Genomic DNA, 23421 nt, shown 5'->3' on the forward strand with positions numbered 1-23421 from the left:
ACGCTGTCTTATGTGAATGTGAGTGTATGACAGCGTTAAATTCCTGGCCTCCTCCTTCCATCTTGATAAGCGCTTATCTAAGCGGAGCAGCCCACCCGCACAGCGGCGCAAGCCACATCCCTGCCCAGTTGGGCTCACCACTGCACTCGCACTTGTACTAAAACATGTTAGCACCATCGTCCCGAAAATGAAAGTGCAGTCATTAAGGGTTATAATATATTCATATATTAACCCTCTGATTTTTCTGCTACCTTTCAATATTGTTTTAGTAATTAGGTCAAGGTAAGCTGCAGCTTGTCTGTGCAAGACACAAGTCATCAATCAATAAATACGACTCTGTTTTAGTATTTTAAATCATTGTTATGATCGTTACATCATATGGATCTCAAATATAATAAAGAACATATTGTGTTTGCAGTTCAGTTTTACAGCACAACGACCTTAGCAATTAACATTGTTTAGTGAATAGTATACCGCACTTATAATACAGTATAGTGAAAACTGAGCATGAAAATCTTTGTATGGGCAAGAATTTGAAATGCAGATTTTGTATTGGCTCTCTAAAGACGGTGCAAGTGCTGGATATAACTGTTTTTAACCAACCATAATAATAAACGTAAAATCAAAATGAATAACTGCCTTAAAGTGTCAATCAAAATTGAGGTTTATTATCTTAGTAAAGAAAAAAATGTTCTCATAAAACCATTGTCTTAGATTTTATTTAAAAAATAAGGCTGTGCAAATGATATTATGGATGATGAACAATGTGTATATCACATATACAGTTGTAGGCTATATATTTTATATTTATAATACTCAAACACACACACATACAAACTAAAAAGTACAAAAAGTCCATCTTTAAAATGTTTAGTTGATTTCTGTAATTCTCAACATTTTGTAATAATAATAATAATTATTATTATTCACGCAGGCATTTGTTACAAATCCGAAAGCCAAATTTGTTGAAGGACGTATTGCGAATTCTGCTTGCCTTGTGAACTATTTTAAAGTTTGGCCTCAACAAAATGGTTCAATTTTGAATATCCTAGCATATAGCAAGTTAGCATCCTGATTACAGAAAAGACCAAGTCGGATCGATAAAGATTTCATTTTGTTCCATGTGGACAGGTACTATTGTGAAAGAGATTAGCTTCAACGCTAACTCATTAACAGTTGTTATAATAACATTTAGCAAGGCAGCAGATGAGAGGAGACAGCTCTGAGACACATAGATAAGGACTGGAGTTGTTTCCTTTCAGTTTTGTGCTATTTCCAATGAGAATTGATACAGTGCTAATATGCTAACTAGAGCTATACTTTATGCTAGGACAAAACTGCGTGGTAGCTAGCCAAATTGTCTGTTTCGGAGATTGGGGGTGACTTGTCATGTGACAGGTGGCTAATGTTGATTGGCCTCACCTGTGTGGCACCTTGTGACAAGGCATTTGCGTACTATCAGTATGAAGAACACAGAGTATACGGTCTCGTGAACTCGCCAAGTACAGTCTTCCTAAGAATGGACTTGAGAACATATTTCCTAAGAACGCTAGTCTCTTGGTAATTTTTTTATTTTATTTGAACAAGAACAACCATATGTTATTGGTTTTACTTGGACCATGAGTCTGTGACAGATGATGTTTCACAAGTTGACAAAAACGTAAGAACAGACAATTAAGAAACGGCCATCAATTCCAAGTCATATCTATGAGCACAGCGAGGCTTTGAAAAAACACGTGCTAATTTTTTTTATTTATTTTTTGCTAAAAATGAACTAAATTAGAGCAGGTTAACCTAAACAGTGTTTATTATTTATTCCAACTGAGAAATTAGCAAAAAATAAATAAATAAATAAATACATAATGAACATGTCAGTCAACTTTTCCTTTCTTCAAGCAAAATGAAAGGTACAAGTAATTTGTATGGGACACAAAAGTGTTTGTCAGTTGCCGGTGTGCCAAAAGAACATAAAAGGCGTTAATTTTGTTTCCATTTTTGTTTTGTCTTTTTCACACCTGCCTAGACAAACATTCAAAGGTGGAAATTTATCTGAGCGTCACAAGCGTGGGTCATATTTTTTTACATTTCTCTCTTCTCCTGTTAACCTCCTAACTTTTAATTGCCACCACTTGACATAAATGCCCAGTGTGTCAACTTTTCTTCTTTTTGTTCCCCTAATTTCCCTGAAAACTGTAAATGAACAAAGAGAAGAGAGTGTCGGCACTGCTTTGACTATCAAATGGTGGCCACAGTGTGGACTTGTGCATATCCAGACCGCTTCGTATCAGTCCGTATCTCTCGCCGTCGCTGCAGTGCTTTGCATTGCCATGTCAGAAAAATCATTCTTTGTAGCCTCCTTACAATATTTGTTTTATTCACTTCTCAAAATAATCTGCATATTTGTGTCCATCATTGAATGGATTGTTTATCAAGTTTGGCTGTGATGTTTCTTTTTGGTGTTCTCAGTATACATGCAGTATTTTATTTGATTTTTATACATTACACTTATAGATCTCTAAAAGGTGAAATCATTTTTTTTTTAAACAAAAAAAACAGCATCAATATATTTGCAGATTATACAGACTCCTTCTAAGGTATTAATTACAGACATTAAGACCATAGTAGTTTTTTCTGGATCTTTTTTTTTTTTGGTAGGTGTGTCTCTCTCTGAAAGTTGCCCCCAATCCCTCCCACACACTTGTGGGCCCTAAACGTTACTGCTGGTCGGAGAAACTTTTATTTATTTTTTTCAGTCAAGGTTAGTCAAGTTGTAGCAGCCTCAACCTGGCAGGACTCATTTCATCTTAAACATTTGAACCCAGTTCGACCTTCAACTCCCTTAACAGTTCCATCTCATAAGGTAGGACAGCCAACGGACACGCAACTCACTGTCAGCAGTGGCTGCTGATCAAAGTAAGTGTGCATCTGAAGTGCCACTTTAGGAAGTTCATCTTCCTTTTTGTTATTGACACTTTAGTATGAAATTTATCGACTGGTGGTTGCAGAATGTTAAAATGTTATTTATCACAATACTACTTTAATTCTTTAATACGTGCATGTGTAGTTTGGTTAGTTCAAATTCTTGAATATAATCTCTTTTGATGGGCTCTGAATGATTTGTATTGCATTGGCACATTTCTTGTTGACATATTTATAGTATCAATACATCCAATATAGCTGTCTCATGCTCTCATTAGTCATCAACTGAACGTTCTGTGCCAACTGCATTTTTTAAGTAAGCGTCTACATGGAATAATACGTTCTTTAATGCTTAAATTCAGATGCTATAATGACTTTTACAATCACTACGGATGTTCGATATCACTTTATTTCAGACTGATACCAGAAATAAACTCTTGAGAAGTCACCAATGACCAAGTGCTGATATCACTAGTATTTTTGAATTTGATACATACAATTTTCCCCCAAAACAATGAGATAATTTTAGAGAAAGAGCTATATATCACGATATAGCATTTTTCCTTAAAATTGGGTGAAATTAATGGCAGTTTTCTTTTCTTATAATTGTCATGATTGTATGGATACCTTTATATAAGGTCAGGTATCAGCCCAATATTGACACCCTGTATCTGTATGTGCCTATCCCTAACAATTATGCTGTATTATAATGAAATCAAATTAAACCCTCAACAGCCACTCCAAAATACTACAAAACAGAACATAAATCATTTATTTTTCTAACTTTACACCTTGCCCAATTACCATTATTTAACGATAACAATGTATCAGGATAATAGTGACTGGTACTTCATTATACATTTGCTATTATAATTACTAAAATGTAACTATTTGGTGGGAAATCGCTGCCTCTCAATCAGATGAGTCCATTTTAAGTTACAAAATAGTTCTTTGCATATTAAAGAGTTAAACCTGTCCATCAATCCATCCATTTTCTATCGCGCCTCTTTTGTTCAGGTCAAACACAGACAAATATATACAATATAGTAGTATATAATGTATATATAACACTAGGGATGGCGAGTACAGATACCAGGTATCGGTATCGGGCCGATACCAGCCTTTTTTCAAGTGCTCGAGTACTCTTGACACAGACGAGTACAAGCGACCGATGGCAGAGGGGGAAGACGTAAAGTGAGTCCTCCTTGCCTGTAACTGGCGCTAGCTTGCAGCAGTTTTTCACCAAAACTTCACCGGTTTGGAAATACTTCAAAATTGTGAATCTTAAACTAAAAGAGCATTTTTGTGTTTTATTTTGAGCGTTAAGACTATTGAAGAGTAACTGTGCTATTTTTTTTGGTCAAAATTAAAGGAAATATATTTGTTTAAAAATACCTTTTAGTGATTTTTTTCATTTGTCAAAATGTACTACTGGTATCGGCAGTTGGTATCGGTATCGGTGAGTACTGAGGGTCTGAGTATCGGTATTGGTATCGGTCTGAAAAAAAAGTGGTTTCGAACATCCCTATATAACACATTGACTATTGTTCAATTAAAGTAAGGAAGTGACTTGATGTTGAAAAAAATGCTTGTAATATTGTACTATATTCTGCCAAAATGAAATCCATTTAGCAGGAAACATCAAGTTATTCATTTGCTTTAGTGGACATCATACAATAATGGAGCGGGCAACATCTGGCACTTGGGATTTACAGGCTCAACCAACAATAAGACAAGCAGAGACGGACCACCACTGACACTCACATTGACAACTTCTGTAGGTACAGCACGACAGCATGGAGGATTCTTCCGAGCCATCTCACTGGGCGTCTTCATCACTGCTGGGTTCGGACCCTCTGGCGGCCTTCTCGTCTGAGTCCGGTCTGCTGCCTCCGGTGGAAGACGGGGACACCTTCTTTTCAAATCAGGACACGGACTACACCAACCTGTCGTCCTTCTTCTCCAGCCCGACTCAGAATCGAACGGCATCCGCCTACAGGAACAGCTCGGGTCAGTGGTTGGAATCATTTCGCTGACTGTTTAGATCAGGGGTGTCCAAACTTTTTTATTTGAGGGCCACATACAGAAAATCAGAAGGACGCAAGGGTTACGTAATGTTATGAAGAGGAATTGTCAAAGAATTTATTTGTGCTTTTGCATATTTAGAGAAATGCTACAGTATATAAACCAATTTATTTGTAATATGGCGGTAGGGTTGTTTCATTTTGGAATTTTTCATTTTCGTTAGTTTTTATTAGTTTTCAGGGTGGCTCTGTTGGTTTTTATTAGTTTAGTTCTTTAAAAATGCTTAGTTTTAGTTTAGTTTGTTAGTTTCAGTATTAGTATGTTTTTTTTTTAATGTGCACAATAATTAAAAAACACCATGGGATCAATGTCATCTTTTGGTGCTTTTCTATTGGCTGCTGCTAGATGACGTCACTTCTGTGTGACCTACTTTCAAACGTCATTATTCAAGTTTATATCGAAATAAATCTACTAAAAATCACATTTGAAATCATCCCCAAAGGCTCATGCAGTAAATTAATTACCAAAGACTAAAACGAAGGACGTTTGCTATAAATATAGTTAGTTTTAGTTAGTTTTGTAAACCCAAAATGTAGTTTCAGTTAGTTTTCGTTTTTTAAAAAGCATTTTCGTTTTTATTTTATTTTGATAACACTTTTGTTTTTTGAATTTTAGTTTTTTCATTAGTTTTAGTTAACTAAAATGCCCTTTAATGTCACCTGTTTTTCGACACCCTCCCTACTTACTTTGACCATCTCCAAACATTTTTGTTTTGTTTATTTTATTTGAACTGAGTCAAATGGCATTTTTAGCATATGTCGCGGGCCACTGAAAAATGGACAGCGGGCCGCAAATGGCCCCCAGGCCGTAGTTTGGACACCACTGGTTTAGATATTTAAAATATTTTAATAAAAACTACAGATAAATTTGGTCTCAGGATGGGATACTCTATCATTTACACACCAAGTTCAATTTTCTGTATTTTGTGTAATGTTTATTTGAAATTTCATATGGGACAGAACATGTCCTCCAACTATGAAATGACCCAAAAGGCTTTACATGACCTGTTTCTGTCCAAAAGTCCGGCAGGTGTTCACCTCACCGAGTCTCCTGAGCAACCTCCAGTTGCTGGACGGTCCAGCCGGTCTCTCCCTGACCTCACCCTACAATCCTCCAGACAGTACCTGGAGCAGCAGCACTCTGACCAAAAGCACATTCCCCACCTCTTTGTACTCGGGGGTCTCCTCCTCTCTCACCCCTTCCAGGGATGGATACTCGTCTCCGCTCCAGGAGAGTCCTCAGCCTCCGGAGGCCCTCAAGGCTGAGCGGATGAGCCCACTAGGGGGGTCGACATCCTGCAGCGGTTTTCTCAATCTGACCCCTGCGCTCGGGAGCATGTACACGCCGACGTCGCACTCGCATACGCACGTGCTGAGCCCCTATAGTCCGTACCTGACGGGCTCTCAAGAGTTCACCACAGCCAACTACTACAGCGGGCCCGGTGCCTGGATCAGCCCCGCGTACTCCCCGAAACTTCGCAATAAAATGAGAGTAACCACACCAGGTGAGAATAAAATCAGTCACAAGTCAACATGATTAGACGTAGACCAGTGGTTCTTCATCTTAAACTGGGTTCGATCGAATCCCGGGGGTTCTAAAAATAGCTACCAGTGATAGGATGTTATAAATGTTCTAGGAATGTTGTAGAAATGATTATTTGAATATATGAATATTTGCAGAGGTTTATGGAAATTCCTAATTATTGTGACAAATTGTGAGTTTGAATTGTGAGTCTTCACGTTCCCTCACGTTTCATGGGTGATAAGTTCGAAGTAGCGGTAAATAAAAAAAAAAAAAAAAAAAAAAAAAAAAATTCATGAGCTCTTCTTGCAGAGTTGCTTAAATGAGTGGACTTGTTCAAGTTAAATTGTCTACATTTTTTTTTAAGCTTATCGTATGTTTCTTAATGTATTTATTTTTTCGTGTTTAACTGTTTTGTTTTAGTGTTTAAATGTTTTTATTTGGTAGTGACTAAGTTTTTAGCTCCAGTGTTTCCTCATGGGGGAGCCTCCACACTGGGAGGGATGGCTGTTCTTCTCTTGCGGGCGGGCGGTTATCCCGGGGGCCCCTTGGCCCCGGGGAGCTGTGGCTCGCTTCAGTCTGTTTGGAGCGGGCCGCGGTCATTGTGGGCCGGCGGTCTCTGGGATGGCATTCCCATTAGCAGTCATCCCTCTAAGTGTGGATGAACTCCTCCTAGGTGCCTTTCCTCACAGGGTTCTTCTGTGCCCCGCCATGTTGTGGTTTGCGTGTGTGTCTGTGGGTACGATCATGGGGATATGGGGGGGAGGGATGGCTTTTTCTTTTTATTGTATTATGGATGTTTTATTTGTTCAGCACTTTGAGTTGCATAGGAATGTATGAAAGGTGCTGTATAAATAAGGTTTGATTTGATTTAATTTAATTTAACAAATATTCTATATGCAATAGATTGTGTTGAATGACAGAAAGAGCTGCTTTTATTTACTCAAATATTCCATAAAAGGACAAAAATAGCAGAATAAATGGATCAAAATAAAAATCCACGATAGGGTCAAGCCTCATTAACTCTTTCACTCCCAGCCATTTTCACTGAAACAATTGACTGGATTTGGACTGATTTTGCAAGGCCCACAGAATATTATGTTCTAGTGCTATAAAAACATGGACACCTACTAAAAGAAAGATTAGACTCTCTTGTCATCAGGAAAAAAAAAAACTAGGGGGAAAAAAAAGCTTGTTGGAACATGGCCCTGGCTGATCTCTTATACTCTTCTACCACCTGATGGCCGGTTTTTGTAATACTACCATTGCTTTAAGCGACTTCTTCAGGTCAGAAGCTATATTAAAGCCTTCTGTTTGCAATAGCATAAAAACATTAAAAAAAATAAATAAAAAAAACGTTTTTGGGAGTGAATGAGAAAGTATTAAAAACGTATTTATACGTTTTTAGGATTGAATGAGTTAAGTGAACAATATGAGGATTTTTTTTTTTTCACTTTGAAAAAGTTTGGTAACCCCTGGTGTAGAACCTCATCCAGAATGTTGCCATACCTTGACAAAAAAAAAAAAATTGTAATATGAATTTCACATAGGAATTTTCTATTTGAACAGAGGCCCGAGAATGTGTCAACTGTGGAGCCACAGCAACCCCTCTGTGGCGCCGTGACGGTACAGGCCACTACCTGTGTAACGCCTGTGGACTTTACCATAAGATGAATGGCCAGAACAGACCTCTGATACGACCCAAGAAGAGACTGGTATATTTATTATATGTTAACAGGGCTACTCCAATGCGTCCTACAAAAAAAAAAAAAAAAAAAAAGAAACTGTTTGTTTTTCAGATCGTCAGCAAGCGGGCAGGCACACAGTGCGCCAACTGTCACACTAGCACGACGACACTGTGGAGACGCAATGCAAACGGCGAGCCTGTGTGTAACGCTTGTGGCCTCTACTTTAAACTCCACAATGTGAGTTCTTCACATGTTGATCAGATGTATTTTTTTCACCCATAAGCAACTCACAAATAACAATTCTCCCCCCAGGTCAACCGACCCCTCACTATGAAAAAAGACGGCATTCAGACTCGCAACAGGAAAGTGTCTAACAAGAACAAGAAGAGTAAGAAGGCAGCCATGATGGAGACGTTTGTGGAGGCCGCTCAGCCGCATTCCGCCGAGGACAACGGCGGGCCCTTCGCCATCGGCCCCGCCACTCTCCTGACTTACGCGCCCCACCTCATTCCAGGCCCGTCGCCTCTGCACGCCTCTTCAACCTTAACGTACACGCACCACCGCAACACGGGCATGGTGCCCACTTTAGTGTGAATGAAGGCGAGGGAAACTCATGATGTAAATATAAGCAAATGTGATTTAACTGTCTTTTATAGTACTCGCGGTGTGAAGTTTATTTGTATGTGACCACACAGTCTGTTTGCAGAATTTAGCATGACATGATGAATAAAAGGTGTGAAATCATGTGTTGTTGGGTAATGAGTGTTATGGGATCATTTGAAATCCTCACTTCATTCACTGAGTTAATGAAACTATGCTCAGATTATTTTTGTGTAGAAAAGTTGCATTGAATGGGGGAGTTTTGACTGCTTAATGCTAGCATAGTGTTTTATGCAAATTCAATCACCCGCTAAGGTGAAAATCAAGCCAAATGCACAATTTACAGTATGGAACAACCTTCAACAATGTTGTTTGTTGCCAGTGGCAGTAAATAATAAAGTATAATTTGCTACTGTACTAAATAATTTTTTTTTTCAAGGTTTTGCTTTTTTTTCTGATGACAATCTGATTTTACTCCCGTGTGAAAACAAATTTCAGTACTTTTAGTCCTTACTTTGGTAAAATAGACTTTCTGTTTTCAACCTCCACAAATGATGACCTGACGTAAAAAAAAAAAAAAAAAAAAAAAAAAGTAAATTGAGAGTTGTAGTTTGCTGGATTCTCACTCTAATCTAATATAATCAACACACCATTAACGAGTAATGACTTTCAGTTATGATAAACATTAGCACTTTGAGCAATTCTTTATTCTTCAGTTCACATTAGCAATGATGTGTTTTGATAGCGTGCCCAGTGATTTCTTTTTCATCTCAGAATGGGCGCTATATGCAAATATTGTGTGTGTAGATGATTTTCTCCATAGTGCTACATTTTTATTTATTTATTTTTTTTAGCAATCATTAAATAAACATTAACTTTGAATTTTATGGCAGAAACATGTTCCAAAAGAGCTGGGATGTGGCAAAACAAGATTGAGAAAGTTGGGGAATGCTCATCAATCACCAGCTCAGGACATTGGGTGGTGTTGATCAGTGGTAGAGTGGTCGCCTCACAACCAAGAGGTTGCGGGTTTGATCCCATGCCATTGTGGCCACGTTGAAGTATCCTTGATAAAGATATTGAACCCCCAGTTGCTCCTGATGCTCCTGATGCTGCATCATGAGTAGTCGAATGTAAAGCGCTTTGAGGGCCTATTAGGTGGAAAAGCGCTATATAAATGAAGCACCATTTATCATCCCAAAGATGAACGTGCTAATTGCGAACAGGTGGGTGCCATGATTGGGTATAAAAGGAGCTTCTCTGAATTTACAAGTAAAGATGAGACAAGGTTCACTTGTTTGTGAACAAGCGCGTGAGAAAATAGTGGAACAGTTTAAGGACAATGTTACTCAACGTACAATTTCAATGAATTTAGGGATTTCATCATCATCTCCATAATATCATTAAAAGTTTCAGAGAAGCTGGAGAAATCACTCCATGTAAGCGGCGAGGCCAAAAACACTGAATGCTCGTGACCTCCAACGCCTCAGGCGACACTGCATCAAAAATTGACATCAATTTGTAAAGGATATCACCACATGGGCTCAGGAACGCTTCAGAAAATCAATGTTAATAAATACAGTTTGGCAATACTTAAAGGGACAGCAACATGAAAAATCAACATTACAAAAAGCGTGGCTTCGTAGTAAAAGAGTGCGGGTGCTAGACTTTCCCGTCTGCACTCCAGTCTCCAGTTGAAAATAAGTGGTGCATTATGAAGCATAAAATACAACAACAGAGACCCCGGACTGTTGAACAGCTGAAGTTGTACATCAGGCAAGATTGGGAAAGGTTTCCACCAACAAAGCTTCAACAATTAGTGTCCTCAATTCTCAAACGTTTATTGAATGTTGTTCAAAGAAAAGGTGACGAACATGACCCTATCCCAGCTTTTTTGGACCGTGTTGCAGTCATAAAATTCTAAATTAATGACTATTTGCTAAAAACAATAAAGTTGTTTTAGTTTGAACATGAAATGTCTTTGTATTCAATCAAATATTGTAGATTGAACATAAGTTGCAAATCATTGTATTTGGTTTTTATTTCTGTTAAAAACGTCTCAACATCATTGGAATTTGGATTGTATATTTCATGGGGAGAAGCAGAGCTGGTTACACACTCATGAATGGGGAATAGCTGATTAGTTATCAGTGGGGCTGCAGACCTCCAACCAGTCACCTGCAACTGGCACCACCACACTGACTTTCTGCTGTTGGCACAAGTGGAAGACATTATGTGCTAGTGTATTTAGTATGTGCATTACTGTGACTCATAAAAAATGTCAATTTTAGCCTTAGGTTTTAATAATTCAATTTAAGTTCATTATGTTCTACACCTACTGTATTTTAGACTTGCAGTGACTTCTTTTTTTTAAAGGACATTATTTAAAAATGAGTGCTGAAAAATGCACAACCATCAATCATTATTCAATGACAGGTTTGGTCCATAACATGTCAAAAAAAAAATAAAAATAGGGACAATTTTTGACGAGATCGTCAGTATTTCCCTGTATTTACTTTTTGTTACATTTTTTTTCTAATGTAAAATATGTTCTTTAGTTCAGTGGGAAACACTTACCTCGACATTGGCTTGATGTGAAATCGTGGAACACAAGCGCCACGGAAAGGAAATCAGAAGACACTGCAACTGTCGCTCCGCCCCGCCCCAACTTGACAAACACAGGATGTACTGTAATGCCTTGATTGCTGCTGCTCAAAGATAACAATGTGTGTCATTCACGGTTATGTGCACTCAGTACTTCATATACTCTAAATCTTAACGAGATCCAATACATAAAATGTGTAATATGTAGATAAGGGAATTCCCAAAGAGGCTGCGTATGAACAAAACATTCCAAGAACCCTTTTTGGGTTCCTGCCGCCCTGCTTTTGTCCTAACTCTTTTTGTTAGATTGTTTTTGGTTTGTCGCAAAGTTCGACGACTTCAGTCTTCAACCATTTGAAGCTGACTTGACGAGCTTCTACTCACCTGTAAGTTAAAAAACAAAAAACAAAACGGAAGTACCACCCTTTAACAAGACGCACTTCCGGGTTGACTCACCTAATATTTTTATAGAAGGAAAAATGTGACACTATCACAAAGAAACAATACAAAAAAGGAAAGAGTTACAATATTAATAGGTATCCATTTTTGTTTTGATGCAGCTTATGCTTCAAATCAAAAAAATCAATACAACTCACTAAATAACTTCAGGCAAAATGATTCACTGAAGCATTACACTGAGCTACGTTATATTAAATGCACAACTTTCAAAATTTCACATTTCATCCAATGTGAGAATGTTTTCAATTTTACGGCATAAGATGATTATATTATTTTGCTAAATGAAGAAACCACTTTTATTTTTATTTTTTATCAAACCATGTTTTATTGAAAATGTGAACATAAGCAATTACTATACATTTTCCTAAGTAATATTGGCCATCCAATACAGGTTTAATACAGTTGATCAAAAATATATATCTTTGAGAAATGAGATCGTGTGTAGTTTATAAGTGAACAGGTTACAGGGGGAACTAAAGAACATGAATATATACAATATAATGAAACCCTGGAACAATGTGAATTTCTGGGCCATTTCGTTTCATTGTCGTCCAATTAAAAGCATGCATCTCTTTTTCTAAACAAAACAAGAAAATTATTGGTTTATTATTAAATATACTGTTTATAATAGCAATGACTAAATTTTTTAGGGAAATGCATGTCATTGGATAACAACAGAAACATCTTTCAGACATTAACAAGGCACACTTCCCAAGCACAGACACAAACAGAAAAGTTTCACGCATTTGTATTTTCTTCTTCCGAAGACATTTCAGCGGCGCTTGAAGGCTCTGTGTTTACTGGTTTCTTCTCGCCTGAATCTGTCGAGTCATCAGGCTGCTTTTCTTCTGCCTGTGTCGAGTTGGCCGGCTGATGCTCCGCTGTGTCTGTTGATTCAACTGGCTGCTGCTCTCCCGTCTGCGTCGTGTCGGCTTGCGACCTCTCTTCCGATTGTGTCGAGTCGCCAGGCTGCTTCTCTTCCGATTGTGTCGAGTCGCTAGACTGCTTCTCTTCGGTGTGTGTTGAGTCACCTGCCTGCTTCTCTTCCATGTGGGTCAAGTCGCCCTCCTGCATCTTATCCGTGTGTGTCGAGTCACCAGGCTGCTTCTCTTGTGTCTTTTGGTCTTCACTCTTGTGCAGATCCAAGTCACCATTTCTCTTCGAAACAGGTGTCTGCTGCATTTCTGGCTCACTGTCGGAGTCAATTAGAATGGGCTCTGTGCACATCTTCCTTGCAGTGGAGACATTTCGGGCCATGCTCGGAATACCAGACTTGAGTCGGCCAGGCTTCCCCACTGGAGTGTCTTCAATCTGGACGGTCTGAAAGTTAAGGTCGTGTTTCACTTTCTTGAGAGCCTGCATGTCAAATCCAAGCAGCACAGATGCGCTTGATGTCTCACATTGACCCGTGCATTGTTTTTGCAACGCTGCAAAGTGCTTGCAAATGTGAGACTTCCATATCCAGAGACTCGCAGACAGTTTCCTCTCTTCAGCGGTGGTGAGATACGGTCGCTGATTGAAGTAGGACTGTAAGAATTTTTTTCGAGCCTCAAATGTCTTGTGCTCATTGCTTTTGGGATCCATAGAGAGCGCTCCGGTACAGGTGCTCCTTAAACCAGTGGAAGGAAACAATGACTCTTCACTCAGTTTGATCTTCTTGGAGTAGGTGGCCACACGTGTTGGCAGGTGTCTCTTGAGCAAGGACATCCCAGACGAGTTAAGTGTGACGGCTGACTTTGGCCCGAGACTTGCCTGCTTCCTTCCGACTGCTCTGCACTGCACAAGATGCAGCGTAATTGTGGATGCCACCATGTTGCTTGTGTACACTCCCAAGCAATGGATGCACTTGTACGTCATCTTCTTTTCAACCGGATGCATTGTTTGGAGTACCTGATGTCGCTGTCTCAGGTGAAAGGCCAAAGAGTCTTTCACAGGGGTGCAACAAAGCGGGCACATTGTCTTGCTGGAATCAACTGCATCCCTCTGTGTATAGAACATACTTTCATGGGCTTGTGTCTGCATTTCTGCAAGGGAAGGTGTTACTTTGCCAAGAGGCGTGACAAACTTATCGCGACCCTCAGACTCTTTCATGTTAAAGGTGAGAATATGAAGCTGGACATTTTGCTTGATCGTGAGATCAAACGTTAGTGGCGATGATCCTGGCGGTCCAACAAAAGCGGTAAGGTGGGATTGCCGCTCATGATCAAGGAGTTTCTCGACACTGTGGAAAGCCGAGTGGCATTGTGGACAAGTGATTCCATGTATTAGAAGATGGTTGAGCAGCGTATCGCTGGGAAGGTAGCGGTTGCAAAGCAAACATTTGCTGGTAAAGTTGTGGATTTTCATGATATACTTGGCCATTGCCCACACTATCCTTGCCTTGTGCGCACTCTCGAAATGAGCACTGTAGAGGGTCTCGGGAAAAAGCTCATTGCACACAGTGCAGATCTTCCACTTTTGGGTCTGGGATGTGTTGACAACAGATGCATTACCGTCAGCCACAGTGCTAGAGGGGGCTTTAAGGCCGACTTGTTTGGATGCCAACAAAGGTTGACTTTTAAACACAGGGGCGCTTGTGGGATTAACGTAGCCAATGACTGGTTGTACTTTTGCATTAACTGAGAGTGAGGACCCCCCATTGAGAATCATAGAAGACTTCTTGGACATGCTTTGTAAATTGGAAGGAACAACATTAGCATGACCAATCATGGTGGTCACCTGAGCACCTATGCGCTCATGGTATTCTATGACATGCTGCACCAGCAACTCGTAACTTTTTGTGGTAAACTTGCAGCGTCTACAGAGGATGTTGTCTCCGTTAAAAGATGCACCGTTTGGAAGTGATGACTTGGGAATCATGCGCAGATAGGGCGCGACAACATGCTTAAAATGTTCCCGGTAAATGTGCCGTCTAACAGAATTGTAGAGACTGTCTCGGTACGTGCATTTTTTGCAAAAATACAAAGACCTCGCTGCACCAAGGCCAGGCTTGTTTGAGGCCAATTGTCTCTGTTTGGCTGCTTCCATCCTGTACATCTGCTCGTCCAATTTGTCCTTGTGAAATACTCTAACATGAATAGCCAATGTTCTCTTGTTTGCAATGAATGTACAGTGAGAACAGTTAAGAAGAACATTATCCTGAATTAATCTCTTGTGCGCATGGTGGAAGTGATTCCTGTAACCCGCGTAGGTTGCGGAAGAAAACCGACATTCTCTGCAGCAGTAAGCCCTTGAGCGATAGTTCTAGAAGAAAAAAAGGAGACATGAAATGATGTGATTATTTCAACAGAAGCATTATACAACTTTAGATAAGAAAAAGCTTTACCTGTATTTTGGAGAACGAAGGATGCCAAACGCATATATCAGTGTGCGCAGTCTCATTGAAAATTTTCTCACCTGGACTAAAAGCCTTGAATTCCTGCGTGGAAAATACATCATAATACACAACAAAAAGGAAAACACAAAAACAAGTCAACTCCACGTTAACAAAAAAGGGAAAAAAAGAAAAGAAAAACACAACGAGCAAAAGAAATCAAACTAATGCACACTCACATTTACCGCCTCCCTGCAGTACTCCAGTCCAATATCCCCAAGTGCTATTTTCACTTGTTTCCTGGCTTTCCTCAGCTTTGGCAAGTCGTTCACAGGGTTTTGATACATCTCTCCTGACAAACACATTTACAACGACCACGCGAGTCACACATTTCATTTCAGAGTGTTATCATCTCCCCAAACTTTAGTACATAAAACACAATGGACCAACTTAGCTCCATGTGTGATTTAAAACGTATCCATGTGTTGTCCCCGAGGCCCGAATCTGTTTGGGCGGGCAAGCTTCGATGGCAGAGAAACTGTGTGCCTGTACATGCGCTATGGAGCATGTAGCCTATTTATTACCCGTCTTTGACCAAACCTATCGGGGTTATTGCGCATAAGGAGGTTCATTTTGTCAACTCTGTGCGCTACCATTCATATCGTAGCTAACACTAGCTGTTGTGTTAGCTCCCCTCGATTCGATTAGCTTTCTTAGCATTACAGCATCCCTTTTGACATGACCGTTATTGCTTTCGTTTACGTGGGTGCATTTTACTCACCGGGTGATAAGCCAGGAGGGCCGATAACCTTCGTGGATAAGTGACGAAAGACAATTTGGCGGGCCTGCCGATACTTCCTCAGTTCAAAAAGCCGGTGCTGATGCTCTGTTTCGCGGCTAGCTTACAAGCTAGCTAGCTTGCAGCTACCACAACCGCTTGGAATTCTGCAGCGAACTTACGGAAGAGGGGTTGAGAAGATGAGAGAAAGGATGCAAGTATTGCAGAATTGTGGAAACCAACGTCCTCTAAAATGATTCTGTCAGCACCACCCAGTGCCCAGTGTGATAACTGAAAGCCGCTAGCCTGCCTGTGGGAAGGTAACGCCAAAGTAAGCCAACTCCGAATCCAAAATGGCGAGGAGGGAAAAAAAAAACGGAAGTCGTAACAGGCGGTTGTGTCCAAAGCCAGAGTTGAATTTCAGGTCTAAATTGAATTCTACATAATTTTATTTTCAGTTTTAAATGGCTCTAGTTTACGATTCTGCAATACATTTTGATAAATACTCACCTCAAGCAATATTAGGTATGCCTACCATATCTGCAGTGTCAATAAAGTAATTACACACATCATGTTCTGATTATTAACATTGCCAATCAGCGGGCCCGAAGTAGGTCAATAAGACACTTGAAATAAGTTGTATTTGATATAAAACACACTTTTAAAGTTATTGTGCATTTATTAAACACAGTTAAATCACTTCATTGGAAATCAGAGGTGTCCAACTTAAGGCATTTGTGCCATTTTGGTCCATCACTTTATTTCATGTTATTGCGAAAGCATATATATATCTTCATGTTTCTTGCTAAATTCTTTACCACAATTTCAAATTTTCATCACTTTGAAGCAAGTTTTTTTTGTTCATACAAATCCATCTTTAAAGGGACAGTGTGTAGAATTGATTTCACTTTTTCAGTGTTCATTCATTAAAACCTGATTTGAATAATGTGCAAAAAAAAAAAAAAAAAAAGTTATATATATTAAAAAAAAATGTTCGCAGCATGGTGGATGACTGGTTAGCACATCCGCCTCTCAGTGCAGAGGATGTGCGAGGCCTTCGACTTTCCTGGGTGGAGTTTGCATGTTCTCCCCATGCCTGTGTGGGCTGTCTGCAGGTACTCTGGTTTCCTCCCACGTTCCAAAGACATGCATAGCAGGTTAACTGAACACTCTATATTATCCTTGGGTATGAATGGTTGTTTGTCTGTGTGTGCCCTGGATTGGCTGGTAACCAGTTCAGGGTGCACCATGCCAACTGCCCGAAGCCAGCTGAGATAGGCTCCACCGCCGCCTTGCTTGGAATAAGCGGTTAGGAAAATGGATGGATGGGATAATGTTCTATCACATCAAGATACATTTTTGTATATAATTGTAGCTCTAGTAGTTGCTAATACATAGGTTGTGCCGCACCTTACAGGAGGCTGACATGTTTCACCGTCATCTTTCTTCTTTGGATACCCGAAAGAATTCTAATATTCATCACTAGATAGCACTAAATTATACACACTATTTTGTTTGACTTTTTTTTTCACAAGTAGTTCATCAATTTGTTGCATGTAATAACATGAGCAAGAAAATATACATGTGCTGTTCAGTATATGTTTTCACTGTCAGAATGGCCATGTGAGATAAATCATACCTTCAATGTAGTCCAAAATAAATAAGAATTTGCTACATTATAATCAAACCCGTGATACACAACTTGATGCAAATTCCAATATCAGTCAATGTCTACCATCACGTCACTCTTTTAAAGTATTTTTAGCTTTCTTGCCTTTAATTGATAGGACAGCTGAAGAATTGATAGGAAATGGATTTTAAGTTACAATTTTGTTGTAGTATCAAGCAAGGATTCCGGTTTCAGAACATGGTTTCAATGCAAGTGTTAGAAAGGTTTCAAGACAGGGTTCAGGTTTCAAAATAGGCTTTTTAGCCAGTGTTTGGTCTCAAGTTAGGGTTTCTAGCGTGGTTTAGGGTTTCTTATAAGTAGGCTACAACTTGGTTCTGGGAATATTATGTCAAAAATTCCTTCTTAGAAAAGCTAATATAAGAAAACCTCCTCACATGATGCAGCACAGTTTAGAAAACAATGTCAACATTCATCACAAATGAGTAATAACTATCTCTGTAAATTGCATCATTTATCACTGGATGTAATTATTCAGTTGATGCAAGATGTCTGCTGGGTAAGAGTAACGGCTTCATAAATACATTTTAATTTGGCTAGAGAAATCACATGAAAAAATCCTGTTCATACTTATTATCCATCCATCCATTTTCTTGACCACTTCTTGCTCACAAGGGTCGCGGGGGGTGCTGGCGCCTATCTCAGCTGGCTCTGGGCAGTAGGCGGGGGACACCCTGGACCAGTTGCCAGCCAATCGCAGGGCACACAGAGACGAACAACAATCCACACTCACAAGCACACCTCGGGACAATTCGGAGCGCCTAATTAACCTGCCATGCATGTCTTTGGAATGTGGGAGGAGACCGGAGTACCCGGAGAACACCCACGCGGGCACGGGGAGAACATGCAAACTCCACCCAGGAAGGCCGGAGCCTGGACTCGACTCCGGTGAGTCCTCAGAACTGGGAGGCGGACGTGCTAACCACTCGATCACCGTGCCGCCCCTCATACTTATTACTGAAGCTTTTTTTTTTTTTTTTCATTCCAATGATTCCATCACTTCCAAGACAACAATACGAGGACCTGTCATCACCAGTGTGCTTACTGTCTTGTAATCCAGATAGAGTACACACTGTCCATTCACCTGATACACGAATTGCCGCACCTAAAAAAAGAAAAGAAAAAGGCAGGTTTGGAGTAAGACACTTTGATTTTCGTCTCATCAAGTTATATGTTGTTGCTTTTATTCGATTTTAATGCCATATGCATGATATTTATGACCTTTACTCCCGCAGCTGCAGCAGGGCTTGTGGGGTCAACAGCTTGCACATAACAAGGAGCCACCCCTCTAAGGACAAAGCCCCAGCCGAGTGCATCGCCTGTCACCTGGAATCACAGTAGGGATGTAACGATATTCAGATATCACGATACGATATTGTGGGGAGGTTGGTGATATTTAAAAAAGGTCAATATTTTAAAAATAAAAAATACCAAAAATCAATCTCATACTAAAAATAAATAAATAAATCACAATATTGTACTTTTTTTACATAACAGCAATACATATAAACTACCTCCAATCTCGAATAACACTTAATATTGAAGCACTTACTCGCTAATGCAAGCCCACATTGAGTTCCTCCACGTATTGACTCGCTTCACAAGCATATTACAATTTCCTTCATCTGACAATTAGTGTATTTTAAACATAGAAGGGCCAAAACATACCTAATGAAAATTAAACTGCACTAAAAAACTAGCCACCAGAGGGTGCTAGAACTGCACAAATGGATATCAACCTGACTTTTTTTTAACAGATGTGTAGCTTTTAAATATTGTGAACATGATGAAGACCATATTGTGAAAGTTTTAATATCACAATATGCCGGTATCGTTACATCTAGTGTTGTTTCGATACCGATACTGGTATCGGTAGAGGCGCCGATACTGCATTAAAACAGTGGTATCGGTATTGTTGACTACTCACAAGTAACATGCCAATACCATTAATTCCAACGCTAATATAAGATTTTGGATGCAGCATCTTGTGTCTTGCTCGTACACCGCATTCACTGATATGTGACATGTTCACTGCATGGCGATCTAAGATATCCTATTGGCCCTTGAATGCTCTGAACCGATGGCAGGACAGCTTTTTCATGTTGAGAAAAAAAACCTTAGGTATCGGTATCGGGCGATACTGCAAAGCTGGGTTTCGGAATCGGTATCAGGGGCCAAAAAACTGTATCAGAAGTAGAACAACACTAGTTACATCCCTAGATCACAGTGAAACAAATTGCTTTTCTTTTTACCATAAATATTCTTATAATCTCAAATATAACATCTGGGTTTAGCTGTACTTTTTGACAAGATGATTATGTTAAAAATGATGACAGCATTGCAATATATCCACAGCAAAACTCTCAGTTGACTTGAACCTATGACTGTGAGGCAGCTATGCTGCCTGCATAATAGTAATACATCATATAATATTAAACTGTATACTACAAATATAGACTTATAATGCCTCTAGCAACTCACCGTCAACACTCTCTTGGTGAAGTGTGCTCCTGGCGCCAGCAACTCTTCACAAGTATATTGTCTTGTAAGAACTGCAGTGCCAATCATTTAATCATATATTTTCTTAAGTAAAAGAATTATACAGCACAGCACTTCAATTGTACACTTGCCTGATTTAGGGTTGCATCTTATGATTGGGGTCGAAGACAGCTGAACAAAAGGGGGAAATCCTGCAGAGTGAAGCTGAAGAGAATTCAAGCTGCCTTGGCAGCCACTCGTCGCCTGTTTCAGGTCTTTTCTGGCTCCTACTGTCATTAAATTGGGAGAATTACTTGAAGTGAAATATATACTTTACAAAAATATAAACGTAACACTTTTGTTTTTGCTCCCAAGTTTGTATGAGATGAAGTCGAAGATCTAAAACTCCTTCCACATACAAAATGTCACCATTTCTCTCAAATATTGTTCACAAACCAGTCTATATCTGTGAACATGAGCACTTCTCCTTTGCTGAGATAATCCATCCCACCTCACAGGTGTGCCATATCAAGATGCTGATTAGACACCATGATTAGTGCACAGGTGTGCCATATACTGCCCACAATAAGAGGTAACTCTGAAAGATGCAATTTTGTTTTGGATGGTTCAGAAACACAGAAATTTGGTCAGTACTGAATGTTTTTTGTGGTTTCCCAGACCCCATATAAAACAAAAATGTGCCTTTCAGAGTAACCTTTTATTGTAGCTAGTCTAAGGCACACCTGTGCACTAATCATGGGGTCTAAACTAGGGATGTAATAATAACGGCAATATCGTGATATCGTGATATTAAAACTGCCACAATATATTGTTGTCGTCATGTCACGCATGATATTAAAAACAGCACATCTGTTAAAAAGTCAGGTTGATTTCCATTTGTGCAGCTCTAGCACCCTCTGGTGGCTAGTTTTTTTTTTTTTTTTTTTTTTTTTAGTGCAGTTTGATTTTCACAAGGCATGTTTTGGCCCTTATATGTTTAAAATGGTGTAAATGGTGATAGTGTGTATGCGGAAGAAGTTTTAGATCTTTGACTTAATCTCATTAAAAAATGGAAGCAAAAAGAAGTGATGCGTTTCTATTTTTCTAACCTGACTGGAAACCAGTGGCAGCCTCCTGGGATGGATTTTTGTTCAGAACATATGGACTATCAGGATGACTGTCATCTTGTGTTGACGCCACTGTGCCTTGATAATTGTCCTGCTCACTTTCACTCAGCAGTTCAGACAAGCGTCGTCTGCGCCGAAAATTGATGCAGAACTGATAGAGAAGTCCACTGTCAAAGAAATCGTGTTTTTTGGCCACTATTGATGGGAGGAGAGGAGAGGAGAGGAGACAAATAAACAAAAAAAACAACAACAACAAACAGGAACTGTTGTTAAGGTGATGAATTGTATTTTGTTGGAGCTGGCCACCAACTGTTATGAGGTTGCTGTTCTCTCACCATGCTGAATGATGCCATGCTCTTGTAAAGCATGGCACAGCTCCAGACCCTGGCACCGGCTCACTGCCTCTCCATTTTGAAGGAGCCAATCAATAAGCTGGCAGCCCGGAAAGGAGCGCTGATACGCAACACCTTGCTCCTCTCTTAGCTGCAGAATTGAGTGTTTGTCCGCAATGAGACTACCGATATAAGAACACAGAGCTTATTTTAGGTTTGAAATAAGAGCATAGAGTTTACCTAATGTTTTATAAAATTCATAGTACCACATATACTCTAAAAAGAGAATTGTTGAACCAATTTAAATTATGAGATTTTTGTGTTGTGGTGGTAAGCCTTTGATTGGCACTGCTCATCGACGCTCTTACTGTTCATACAGTCGTTGTCCTCTCATGAAGATTTTCACTTCTTTATTGAATGGAAATGTGCCATCATCTTTGCGGAAACGATACAGCAGTTTGGCATCCTTGAATTCAGACCTCTTGTCACAAACTACAACAAAAAAAATACAGATTTGTTGCGTATTGAACGTAATCATTTTAGCATTCCACTGCTTTCCTCTTACCATGGTGAACAATATCCTGATCCATGAGGTGCTGCATCACACATACGGCCGTTGTCCGATCCGGCGCCTCCTTATGGTTCACAAGCCAAGCTACCAGCTCCTCCGCTACAAAGCAGTTTGGATATGTTCGCAGGTGGTACCGTCTGTCCTTGACCAGTTTTCCATCGTGAAGCCTCAACCTTGAAGGACGTTTACATCACCCCAATGTAACTTTGAAATGACTTTGCAATGTTGTGTCTGCATTTTCCGTCATTTACCTGAGTTGTTCCCCAGCAATCATCACTTCGGCCTTGTGCTGACGAGCCAAGGATTTTCTCTTGACGCTACCTGTTCGCTCCATGTTTGTAATCTAATGACTAGCGTATATAAGTAAAGCTAACGTTTGCTTGTGGCCCTTTTGTGTTTACATAATAGACACGGACCAAATATCATGTGGGGAAGATGTTATGTATACACAGATGAAGAGAGGCAAACACAGAGATGACAACATTCAATTAGTCAGATAATAGTAACCTTTTGCCAATATTATATATTTTTTTATTTTACCTTGACAGTAGTCAGGAAGCTGACGAGCACCATTGCAACATCTAGTTGCCTTTAATCTTGTCCACAGTGGTAGAATATTTAAACCCTAATTCCAAACTGGAACATTTTAAATCGCTTAATATTAAAAACTTAATGTTCAAAAGCCATGATCAATTGTCAACAAAATTCATGTGCACATCACAACTCATGCCAACTTCAATCTCGAGAAAAATTAATATTTAAAAAATCGCCACAATATTTTGGATTTTCTGGATTTTAAGCATTATCTCTGCATAAATCACACATCACCAACAATTTATGTGGACATGCCCACTTCAACCGCTGCATACAATACAAAGATCACCCCCAATATTTTGGATTTTATGGAAATTTAACTTTCTCTCCGTATTGGCACTCATTATATGAAGTTTAATGAGAAAAAGGCTTAACCTCCATAACATCCAAAATATTGGGGCATGGTTTGAATAATCTCAAATTTGAAGTGGGTGTAAAAGTACAGATGTCCACATTAATTCTGGTTATAATTATGGTAATCATAGTTTTCTAATGTTAATCCTTTGTTAAGTATTTTAGACTAACCCGTGTATTCTGACCATTTATAACAGAAACAAGATTGGCTAAATGTAATCTTGAGGTTGTCTTTACAAAATAGTTACTTAAATAGGTAAGACAAGACATTACTTTCGCTACTACTTTTGCCTCACTATCAATTTATCATG

General features: G+C 39.4%; 3 protein-coding genes across 7 annotated transcripts; 1 reads left to right on the forward strand and 2 right to left on the reverse strand.

The window, feature by feature from the left end:
- The first annotated feature begins 2724 nt into the window (after positions 1–2724).
- On the forward strand, positions 2725–9132 carry gata1a (GATA binding protein 1a). Of its 2 annotated transcripts, none has more exons than XM_077530798.1 (6): positions 2725–2860; positions 4701–4929; positions 6026–6508; positions 8095–8240; positions 8325–8450; positions 8526–9132. In XM_077530798.1, the coding sequence occupies exons 2-6, from the start codon at positions 4716–4718 to the stop codon at positions 8805–8807; spliced, it is 1251 nt and encodes a 416-aa protein (XP_077386924.1). In that variant the 5' UTR covers positions 2725–2860; positions 4701–4715; the 3' UTR covers positions 8808–9132. The 2 variants fall into 2 exon arrangements, with proteins under 2 accessions (XP_077386924.1, XP_077386923.1); XM_077530797.1 differs by having other exon boundaries at positions 2747–2913.
- A 2972-nt stretch (positions 9133–12104) lies between these two features.
- adnpa (activity-dependent neuroprotector homeobox a) lies at positions 12105–18742 on the reverse strand. 3 transcript variants are annotated; one of them, XM_077529981.1, is made up of 4 exons: positions 18700–18742; positions 15429–15541; positions 15202–15294; positions 12105–15119 (listed from the first exon to the last, which is right to left on the reverse strand). In XM_077529981.1, exons 2-4 carry the CDS (start codon positions 15534–15536, stop codon positions 12615–12617), a joined length of 2706 nt encoding a protein of 901 aa, XP_077386107.1. In that variant the 5' UTR covers positions 15537–15541; positions 18700–18742; the 3' UTR covers positions 12105–12614. The 3 variants fall into 3 exon arrangements, with proteins under 3 accessions (XP_077386107.1, XP_077386108.1, XP_077386106.1); XM_077529982.1 differs by lacking the exon at positions 18700–18742 and adding an exon at positions 15971–16030; XM_077529980.1 differs by lacking the exon at positions 18700–18742 and having other exon boundaries at positions 15429–15554.
- On the reverse strand, positions 17145–22496 carry LOC144023983 (DEP domain-containing mTOR-interacting protein). 2 transcript variants are annotated; one of them, XM_077529983.1, is made up of 9 exons: positions 22414–22496; positions 22157–22335; positions 21960–22083; positions 21595–21773; positions 21242–21454; positions 20285–20422; positions 20136–20206; positions 18876–18980; positions 17145–18759 (listed from the first exon to the last, which is right to left on the reverse strand). In XM_077529983.1, exons 1-9 carry the CDS (start codon positions 22494–22496, stop codon positions 18634–18636), a joined length of 1218 nt encoding a protein of 405 aa, XP_077386109.1. In that variant the 3' UTR covers positions 17145–18633. The 2 variants fall into 2 exon arrangements, with proteins under 2 accessions (XP_077386109.1, XP_077386110.1); XM_077529984.1 differs by having other exon boundaries at positions 20285–20419; positions 22414–22495.
- Positions 22497–23421: the final 925 nt, after the last annotated feature.

The sequence above is a fragment of the Festucalex cinctus genome, chromosome 8 (assembly GCF_051991245.1).
Source record: "Festucalex cinctus isolate MCC-2025b chromosome 8, RoL_Fcin_1.0, whole genome shotgun sequence".
Classification (NCBI taxonomy): Eukaryota; Metazoa; Chordata; class Actinopteri; order Syngnathiformes; family Syngnathidae; genus Festucalex; species Festucalex cinctus.